Here is an 11820-nt window from a genome sequence, read left to right as displayed (position 1 = left end):
CATGCCTTGCTTACCTTTAATATTCTTTGAGAACCGATGACTACAGAAATATCTACCCGGGCGAAGCCGGGTTTTCATCTAGTGTATATAATATATGTACATCCGGGCGAAGCCGGAGCGAGTAGCTAGTATAATATATAAAGTGAAGAATACCAACACAATTTCGTAACAATTCGAAGAATGGTAGACTTGAACATCGAAACCTTTGCGCTCGTTGAAATCGATGTCTTATGAAGAGATTTTATTTAACTCTATGCTTTTAATATATAAATATAAACTCCATAACCATATCCAAACAATTTCAGAGAATATAGAAAAACAGCACTCGATGTTCTATTCTAATTGATAGTCTCGCTAATCTCAAGGTGATAGGGAAAAAAATTGTACCGCACAGCTGTTTATGGGCGCACAGCTGTTTTTAAATCATCTTTTTATATTTTATTACCTGTAAAGATACTTAATTAAAAAAAGTTAATCTTTTTGCCATAAATAGGTACTAATATCACTATAAAAAATATGGGTTGGACCACCCAGATATATAAAAAATAGATAACTATCTACCTACCAAACCTATCGCGAATACGTATAAAATTTCATTAAAATTGGTTCAGCCATTTCGGAGAAGTTTTGCTACTTACTCTGTGACACGAAAATATTATATATTAGACTATATAATTGGTTTTTACCGACCTTCTTTTTATGCTCTTACAGAATACATGTATAAATTTTACCAACTTGTCCTATTACCAATTTCTTCTTGTTACCAATTTTATATAGTCCTCCTTTATAATAATCATAAATGTTTTTTATACTTACAGATCATCAAAACATCGTGGTCGTACTTCACTCTGCTAATGAATACTTACAAACGACAGATTTAGAAGAAGATTCTTACGGATAATAATAATATATTAATACACACTCACACTGACATACACACACAAACACACTGCACTTATATGGTTTCCGGCTCTAAGTGTGGTATATGCCACAAAGCTTAAAAATCTGCGATAACACAGAAAATGAGACAAAACTTACTATTAGCACAGGTAACATAATATTACATAGGTACCATTAGTGTCTACGAAATTTCGTAATTTCATTTTGTAGTTGAATTCAAATTGCATAATGCTAGCAGACTTGTAGTTCAATATTTCTTACAATTTAATTGCAGCAAAGAATATGTTATTTGTATATTTAAATCTTATAGAAATGTACCTACCTTCCTTATAATGATAAAATAATAATAAAGCACACGTACTGTTTAATATTTGCTTGTTTATCATTAACAAAATCCACTAAGTAAACTAAAGTTATTTGAGTCAGTATGCACGTGTATAGCTACGATACTTGCGTCTTATGAAGAGAAAAATATTGGAACGTTATTTTTTACTACTAAATGTGGTAAGGAATCTTGCTTCTATATAAATATAATATAATATTAGACTTTTTTAAGTTCCTAGCTGCAGTTTAGCTACGAACCTTCTTCTATGTATTTAATTATAATATTCAACACTTCAAGATCCTAGCTCTAGTTGTTTAAACCGTTCAATTTATAGATTACTACACTACTACAATAGAAGAAATCCCACATCGACACTTGTTTACGAATCCCAAAAAATATATAATGAGGGAATATCTACATCTGTTTATTAATGCGTATAGTGTTGTTAATTATCACCTCGAGCTGCTACATTGTGTTTTAAAGACTGTTAATTTATAGAAATGTATAATTATTTGCTGCGCTATATGCACTGAAGCATCTTTAAATATAAGTGAAATCCAACTTACTCGTACATTACTAGCATTTTTCATTCGAACGTTGGTAATGTAACAGAAGTTATGATGTCTACAAGAAAATATATATTGAATAAAAAAGAAACCGTCGACGTGGAAGCAGATTCTACTGAAAATCGAGTTTGTATATTATTATGTAGAAAATATAAATTTTTCACCAAATACATTTAACCGAGATTTCATATATTATTATAGGCAGGGAAAAAAGTATTAATTACAAAAAACTTAATCTTCATGAGCGGCTAAAATGTTCTACATAAAGAAATGATTTTTGAATTTGAATTTAAATATATATAATGCAAACATATAGTACTCGTAGAGCTCATTGTAGCCTGGGAAATAAATATACCTAAAGACCATGCAAATAATGTTACGAACTAACAAAATATATTACCACTTCAGGTGTTATTAACTTCCGTTCAGCCGTTAAGTCGTGCAAAAGTAAAAAATTAGACATTTATTAAACAGTAGACAGTAACAAAATATACGGTAAGGTTGACATTATTTTTCTGTCTTTATCCACAATCATTTGGAGTCGGCAAAATCGTTTTTATATATAATATACTAAGAGTATCAATTATAATTTTATATCTTACCAGGATACTATCAACGTTTTTTAAATGTTTTCTTGAATGTTAGGAAAACGTAGGGACAAAAGTATGAGTTATAAAGGAATTTCGATTTATTTTAAGACATTGAAATTATACATGCTTACGGTTAACTCATTAATAAGCACTAATCGCTGCTTTTATATATTAACAATACTGGAAATAATATATTATTATTATTTCACTACTTAATCGCACACTATGACTACAATAAAGTTTGCAACGCAAGCTGCTTGGCGCCTAAAATAAGTGAGACTATGGTGACAAATCTCTTGGATATTCAAATTGAAAGTCGGTATGAGGGAACCCTGCATTTGTAGAAATAATGATGGATATTACTCTCAGATTCTTGGAATGTTTGTGTTACGTGCCCAAAAGTTGTTATTCTAAAACTGGACAGGTCAATAGAATATTACTGCCCTAACTGAAACTATAAACTTACGGTAAGATAAAATTAAATAAGTGCCGATATCAATTTAGGCGTATTTGGCAATATCAGGCAAAGGTAAAGAAATCAATTATATGTATGTTTTTTTTTTCACAGACTTATAGTTTGGATGATTTCGAAGACACGATGGAGACCCTGAAGAAGGTTTTTCGATTATTAGGACTGCGCCTAACAAAGAAGGACTCTCCTAAAGCCAGGTTTCTTTGTTTAATTATTAGGTTTAAATATTCTCACATTGATTTATTTATATAGGTAATTGGAATGGCGAAACTAGCTGACGGTTCACCTGATGGTAAGTGGTCATCGATTATATACATTAACACCATCATGGACAGAGCATCATCATGCGATGTCTATGTGCCATGCCTCTGTACCCTATAATTTTACTGTCATATTCATTATTAAAACCAAAATAGCACAACATCTTACAATATAGATATTGATGGTATAAAGTCTGGGGGAACTAATATCAAAATGGGCGTTCCTCAAGGTTCAATCTTAGGCCCATTTCTCTTTTTAATTTATATAAATGAGCTTCCCTACATGGTAGAGAAAATTGCAGAGATAACCATATTTGCGAATGATACTTCATTAGTGGTCGCCAAAGTAATCAATTAGACAATGTAAATCATGCTTACTCTGCTATATTAAATTGGTTCACATGTAATAACCTATTATTAAACCTCAACAAAACTAATTTTATTAAATTTACGCTTCCTAATATGAGGCAAATACAATTACAATGGGATCCCCATATTTCAAAATTAGCCAGTAGACTCAGTTGTGCCGCTTATGCAATTAGAAGAATAAGACAATTAACATATGTGGCAACGACTGAACTTGTATATTTTAGTTATTACCTCAGCCTTATATCATATGACATACGCGCGTAGTACACCCCGTCGGGCTATTTGCCAATAGGAATTAAATTGCTTTATTCATCAATTATTACCACGTAGATGAACGAACCGGCAATGACCATAGTCATTATCAAGATTGCCCGATTCCTACTCCTAGATAGACCTACTAATTCAAGCGATATTGTATAAAGTCTACGTTTACAGATTTTGGTATAACGTATTTTTCTGGTTTGAATGTCTAAATCTTACTATTGCCGTCACGCTGGAAGTCGCAGAAATGATTCGACTATGTAATGAAGGTACATTTGACGAAAAAATTGCAAGCCTCGGAATGATACCATGTGCGGGATGTTCAACGTTGGGTATGTTAATATCTATACGTACTTAATTTCTATCCATAATATATATTATCGCACCAAGCTCAGTAATTGTACTGCTTGGCGGCAGATATAGATGAGACTGTGGTACCCAGACTGTCTCGCTCAGTTTTTTTATGTAAATTAAAGAACATAAAAACCGATGGTCCTCCTGCTACTAACTCGTAAAGATCCATTGCCAAAGGTCTGTTGCCTGTATACATGAACAGCACGTTATGACGTGACGCTATAAGACGGCGTGATGTTATTCATACATAGCCATTACTGAGGACTAAGTTATGTTACCTCCATATCATATAATTACAATACCATATCTCTCACTTTAACTGAAACACATTTTACAAAACAAGCTGCTTGGCGATTCAATTAGTTGATAAAAAGGTACCCAAATACAGAAAATTTTTCACAAAGTCTACCTCAGAGTTGTTCTTTTCTTTCTTGTATGTCACTATATGAGAATTTGATTGATGAATTACGGAACATGTGGCCACAGGGTACAGTCAATGAAGAAGAACACTACATTATTAGCACAGCCCTTAAACAATTGAAATTTGTTCGAAAGGTATTTGTTTATGTTCTTTTCTTTTTAATACAACAAAATAAAATAAACATACGTACACTTTGGATATTTATTAAAACTCATTTCATGTGTATTTTATTATATTATTACTTCAATTACATTAATTAGATACGTGAACTCAACGTGTACTCGTGTATTTTTAAGTAACTGAGATAGTAGAATAGTCAGAGCTTAATCAGAGATCTTCCTTCTAAGACTCTTCATTCGATAAATCAAATAAAAAGTACGTTATTCTAGTAACAACAGCATTTAAAGATTATTGATTACTTTTTATATCACTGCATACTCATTCAAAATGAATAAAAAAATATTTTTTATTTTATTCCATACGATTTACAAACCAGAATGTTAGACGGGTACGAAGTTTCATCACTTATCTATTTTCTATTTTCTTTTTCATTTTTTTCCGACATTTATGGCTTTACCGAACTTTTGGGGCGAGTGCAGAAATGGAAGGCTTTCTACGAAGACTAACTCATGCCTGACGAATACGTCTTTAGTCTGATGGCACTAGGGGTTCGAATCTCGGCTCAGCTCGTCATAATTCGATCCCAATTTTAATTGAACGGTAGACCAGTCGGTGAGAAAAGGGTTCTTACAAAATAAATATTAATTTCAGGATATTATTATTCGAACTGGGTTTTGATCATTAGCTGCTTTGTACCATGTTATATCACAATAATACGAAATATTCTTGGACATAATTTGCCAAAGAGACTAGCGTTCTTTTACTGGTTCCCAATAGATCCCTTACAACCTGTTGTATTTGAATTGTTGCTATTAATTCAAAGTTGGCATAGTAAGTATTATAAGAACTATTATTATTACATATATGTAGTTCAATAATAGAGTTACAGTTATAAAAAATTATTATTATTAGTAATTTAAGAATAATATAGCATGTTCATTTTTAGCTTGTCATAGAGTAACTATACCTATACTCTGTAATATAATGGATCATAATAAACGTTACAATATTAATATTATTGCATACTATTATCCGTGATTCCGTTTATTTTTGAGTTAAAAGACAGCCTACATTAAAAAACATTGGTATTTGAAGGTTGATGGTTATAGATAAACAAAAATTATAATTTGTTTAGAACACGGTCTAAGTGCTTATTAAGTTTATTACATTTGCACCGTGAACAATTATTTTCTGCACCACCCGTAGTTGACTGGCAGAAAATTGCTTATGATATTAAGCCTCCAATGTGCTATTGACGGCCTCGGTGGTCCAGTGGTTTAGCACAAAGCTTTACTTCAAATGGTAGCAGGTTCGATTCCTCGCACGGTACATACATACATTTGTATTCATAAGTGTAATTATTTGTATCGGTCTGGGTGTTTATCTTATATAGGTATTTACAAAAAAATGTATATTTAAGTATTTATATCAGCGGTCCTAGCACTAGGTACCTACACCGACAAGTTTTACGTAGTCTACCTCGGTCATAACCTTATTTTGTAATTAGTTGTAAGTAAATATAATATAAATTATATATTTATATTATAGTATAGAAATTTATTTATTTATTTCTAGCTTATCTGACAATCTTGTTTATTGTTACTGGAGATTTACTATTCTTCTTTTATGTAAGCCATACCACTACACAGTTGGACTTGCTGTCGCTTAAAATTCAAACACTTTTTACGATCAGTACGGATAATCAGCTGATTAGCTCTTATGGTATGTACCTACTTTTTTGTATTGATGATGGTGGAATGAGGCACACACGGGTACTAACGTTATATGCTAACTAGGCACCAATGAAGGATGAGCATGAAGTCAGATCAGTCAGCCTATCATGAAGAATTCATCAATAATTAATTGCAATTTTTTCCAGAGAAGACCGCGTGGAGATCAACCTGACATGATACATTTCTAGGAATGTAGCCACTAATGCCCATTACTAACTACTATAGTTGTTGTTGAATTTATGTTGTTGTTGTCTGTTGTCTCTATTGAATTCATGAAACTCTTTTATGTTTGTGTTATAAAAAAAAATTTTGGACAAAATAAAAAAAGAATAGTGTAAAAAGTTTAGTATGTAAACGAAAACGTTAAATATTAAGTATTCACAAAGTTTATTATTAATATTATTATTTACATTGGGATTATATTGTTTTGTATTTTTAGCTTCAATAGGTATAGGCTATAATTTAGTAGCACCTTGTATATATATATTATATATGTATATTTATTTTAATATATTAATTACAATATTAACTCTCATTTCAATAAGCAGCAATCAATAATGAACATATGATTGAACCGGTAAATGAAGTGCAACGAGAAAATGAGTACCAAATTGACCATGAAAAAGAATTATTGGACATAATCATGCAGCACCGTACTTTGCTTAGGTAAGCAAAGAAATTTACCGATCTCAAAAAATACTAAGTTTTTAGTTGTCTGTATGTTTTTTATTTCAAAATACAATCGGAATGAACTCTGATCATGACCAATTCGAATAGAAAGAATAGAATAGAAAATCATATATTTAAATAAACTTAAGTTAAGCACTTTTGAATAGTCAATGTGTTTTTAAATCTACCGCTTATTCGGATAGCTGTCTCATCACAAGAAGAATAAGAAAGAAACTTGTGTGTTGCTCATTTTAACAATTCTTGTAAGTTCACATTTTACAAGTCGAAACGTGTGAATACAAACTACCAACCAGCACTAATTTATTTAGGCTCAAATATAAAAACACAATAAGATTAAATCAGTCGTAGTGATAAGAGCAGACCAGTCCCTACAAGCAGCACTCGTTCACGAGTATGACGGATGAGCCAGCCATCACTGCGCTCGACCATATTTTAGGGAGCCCAATGACCCGGCCCACCACGCCGCCACATCTGGACATTTTAGTGAGCAAGACTACTCATTCCACTCGACCACGTCACAGCTACAAAAATTACTATATGGTAGTTACAGTATTCGCACTTTACATGAGGATGCTTGCGGCAATCAATACAAAAGCCGCTACGCTATCATATATCAAGAAAGCAGTATGAAAAATAAATTATAACGTTGTCCGCAAATAAACTTATACTTGCTATATATTGCTATCATCTATAAATTCATCTATCCTATAATAGGCTTTTTTACATAACATTTGTTTAATATAAAGTTTGAATTGCCTCTCTGTTAGATTTAGCGTAGATTCTGGCAGTTTAAGAATCTTACGCAATTACCATAAAATGAATTACTAACTTTGTGTAGACGGCATTTAGGTAAAATTAACTTATTTTTATTGCGTAAGTTTCAACTTGTACAGTCTTTTAGTTTCTTGAAACTATCTAAGTTTTTCCTTGTATACATAATATTTTCATAAATGTACTGTGAGGCAACGGTGAGGATATTTGATTGTTTAAAGCATTGACGTAATGACTCTCTAGAACCCATACCATATATAGAACGTATAGCTCTCTTTTGTAAAATAAATATAGTATTTACATCGGCAGCTTTACCCCACTGCAGTATGCCATATGACATAATGCTATGGAAATAACAAAAATATACAAGTTTTGCCGTCGCCACGTCTGTTAATTACCTTCTCCTTCTAATTGCATAAGCAGCAGAACTAAGTCTACTGGCTTGAAATATGGGGCCCCCATTGTAACTTCGAGTCTACTGTTATTCCTAAAAAAACTGTATCATTAACAAAATTTACTATTTCATCATTAAGCAATAGTTGCGTATTTACTTGTCTTACATTAGGAAGCGTGAATTTAATACACTTAGTTTTGTTGGAATTTAATAATAGATTATTACATGTGAACCAATTTAATATAGCAGAGATAGCATTATTTACATCGTCTAAATGATTACATTGGCGACCAATTTTAAACACTAACGAAGTATCATCCGCAAATAACACTATATCTGCAACTTTCTCTACCATGTAGGGAAGGTCATTTATATAAAGTTATTTATATTAGGTCATTTATATTAGTTCCCTTAGACTTTACACCATCAATATCTACAGTTTGCACCCTATCCTCTAGATAAGTTTTCATTAGACTTAGGTCATTATCTCTAATACCATAATGTTCGAAATACAACGGTCATTATCTCTAATACAAAAGTGTTTCATGATCTACGCAATCAAACGCCTTCGATAAGTACCTATCGATTCAAATCCTGTTCAGGTTTTCAATCTTTTGAATTAAAGAATTATAATTATACGTTTGCGAAGAAAAAGATAAAGCCACTAAAGTAATTATAGGTGTGATAGAGTTATACGCATATTACTTATAAACATTTTAAATGTTTTTATTTACCAGTATTCGTAGATAAATTCTTATTTTTTTGACAGATTATCCATAAACATTGAGAATCTGTATGGTTTTCCGTTACTTTTCAATTTCATGAATAGCTCCGTCATCTTGTGCTTTTGTACTTTCTGCTGTGTGGTAAGTACCTAAAATTCTAAACATCTATTTACTAACAGTACCTTGTAGTGTACAACAGTGGCAATTAATCATATAAAGGCTGCACATATACATTTGGCTTGTCGTGAGGTCGTCAAATGATCTTTAACATATTTTTTTTTGCGTGTGCTTATAAATACTTTTTTTATATTGTTATATTTAAATACTTTTAGGTGATCGAGAAATGGTACGAATTCATGTACAAGTCGTGTGTGGTTACTACGCTATGTCAAACATGGTTTATTTGTTGGTATGGGCAAAAGTTGATTAATTCGGTAAGTTAATTATTCAAATTTTTACAATTTTTTTTTATTTGCTCTCCATGTTATAAACATTTGTATTTATAAGTGTGATTGTTTATATCGGTCTGGGTATTTTCTATGTATTTACGTATTTCAATCCGTTATTGGGTATCCATAACACAAGTTCAATATTGCTTGGATGACTAGATAACGCTGTGCGAATTGTTAAGATTATTATATTTCTTAGATCTCGATTATAAGTGAGTATTAAAATATTCATTAATGAACAGGGTGAAAAGATATCACTGGCGCTGTACAACTGTGGTTGGTATTATGCTTCTCATAAAAATAAAAGGAATTTACAAATTATGATGCGAAGGTATGTATAACTGTAATTGTCGACATCTTTTTTTAACTGAAACGTCGGAAAATTGATTCTTTTCTTACCACACATATAGGTATACCTCATATTTTAGTGTCTTGAATCATATTAAAGTGATCCTCTTATTATATTATTTTATTTTAGATTTCAATTTCAATTTCTTAATGCACCGCCAACATGAAACTCTGTTTGCCCAATGGTTGACTGGGAGAAAATGCCTCAAGGTGTTAAGTCCGTCATGTGTACCTTTATTTATGTATTTGTGGATTAAAGTTTTAATAAATAAATAAAATAAATATTTCACTAGTATGATATGATAGGAGCCTCCCCGCGGCGCACCTGAACTAAACGAGACATGATAATGCAGTGTCTAGGCTGGCCTATCATTTCACCACAATAGTAACCCAAATCGCTAACACTACCGTGAATGTGATCTCAATTAATACTGAGACTGTATTCTCACAAAACAAATTCATTCTGATGGCAGATTTGTGCCTAAAGATACAATACGATATGTATAATTGTATACTAGGGATTTAAAGATAAAAATATATCTCTCTTATCGTGCTCTTTGTGTCTAGCGTCTTATATGAAGGACGATCTGAACAAGACGGTCGATTGTCAAGTTCTGGTCTTAAGATTTTTAGCTTTTACTATTGATACGAAAGAAGAACTGTTTGTGTTAATAAATTACAAACAGTTGAATAAATTCTCCAATAGCTTTTTTTTTTACTTTTTTAGTAAGTCAGAATCACCACTCCCAATCTGTCTCTCACGTGTAATACAAAATCGTATGGATTTTTTATACCACCTAAAATAGGTATAGCTACGTATTTATCAAAGGATGCAATTATTATATGTACGTTTTTTTTATTCAATAAATATATTACTAACTTACAGCTAATATTTTGACACGTTAATATATTAAAAATAAAATATATAATCATAATCAAAATTAATATAATTATAATAAATACAGGGCTCAGCGAAAGTTATGTGTGACCACCTACGGCTTCGCAGTAATCTGCTTGGAGAGTTATACAACGGTAATAGTGTTCTATTCTCATATGTATAACAAACAATGTTACAGCATTTTTTCGAACTATACTAATGTTCTTTGCCTTCACAGGAGAGTCAGTGTAGTATTAGTATGTAATATTATGTTATCTGTGGTAGTAGTAAACCACGTCACGTGGTCACGATTCTGTCACACTAATTATTATTATTTTAAATATAGACCTTTGTTATTATGTGTGTATTAAATATCAGAATGGCTTTTGATTATTGAGATTCTTACAAGAGAGCAGTTTGCAATAAACTAGGCAAAACTAGTCAGGTATATAGACAAGATTCATAAATATAAAATGCACGAAATAATATAAAATATTATCTTTAATAACATATAACACTTCTTTCCAGATCATCAAAACATCCTGGTCCTACTTCACTTTAATATTTAACGCTTACAAAATTAATCAGAATAAAGATAAGTAATAATTATCAACATAGTTATATCACAATTTATATTATAAATAACCATAATATTGATGTTAATTAGATTATTTTGCTTTTAAGTACACTAATTATGTAATAATTCACGAGAATGCAATTACCGATCCTCAATAAATGCTAATGCTAAATAGAGGTGAATATAATAAATATTAAAAGAAAATAATGAAATATTTTTTTATTTAAAGATTTTCTTTAATTTAGTATTACTGATACCTAACTGACCAAAATTTTTGACAGCGTTGTTTGTTTCTTAAAATTATAAATTGTAAATTCATACGTTTCAATATGCTTTCTCCTTTGGTCATGTAACTTGTGTTGTAGTAGGACGTAGTATGTATGTATATATATAAGTAAAGATATATAATTAAATTACATTTTTAGAATAACTGAAAAACAGTGATATTCCTCTGATGTATCATACAAAATTACATAGTCCATAGTAAGTATATATTTAGTGTTGGCAATACATTTGAGAAAAATATAATAAATATTTTTCTTTTTTTACTATAAATATCCCTATCAGCACAAAAATAAGAACAGATTTTTTTTAAGTTTTTTGTAATTTCTTTTCACC

At 31.0% G+C, this 11820-nt stretch overlaps 1 protein-coding gene across 1 annotated transcript; it reads left to right on the top strand.

Annotated features, from left to right (window-relative positions):
* Positions 1–6908: 6908 nt before the first annotated feature.
* Positions 6909–11779, top strand: LOC131845504 (odorant receptor 85b-like). The gene is made up of 6 exons (XM_059194572.1): positions 6909–7037; positions 8996–9092; positions 9284–9385; positions 9643–9731; positions 10714–10780; positions 11154–11779. Exons 1-6 carry the CDS (start codon positions 6937–6939, stop codon positions 11226–11228), a joined length of 531 nt encoding a protein of 176 aa, XP_059050555.1. The 5' UTR covers positions 6909–6936; the 3' UTR covers positions 11229–11779.
* The last annotated feature ends 41 nt before the right edge of the window (positions 11780–11820 follow it).

Source organism: Achroia grisella, unplaced genomic scaffold, assembly GCF_030625045.1.
Source record: "Achroia grisella isolate CSIRO2021 unplaced genomic scaffold, CSIRO_AGI_Agris_v1 utg474, whole genome shotgun sequence".
NCBI lineage: Eukaryota > Metazoa > Arthropoda > Insecta > Lepidoptera > Pyralidae > Achroia > Achroia grisella.
Note: the sequence above shows the minus strand (reverse complement) of the source record. Positions and strands in the feature narration are given on the sequence as shown.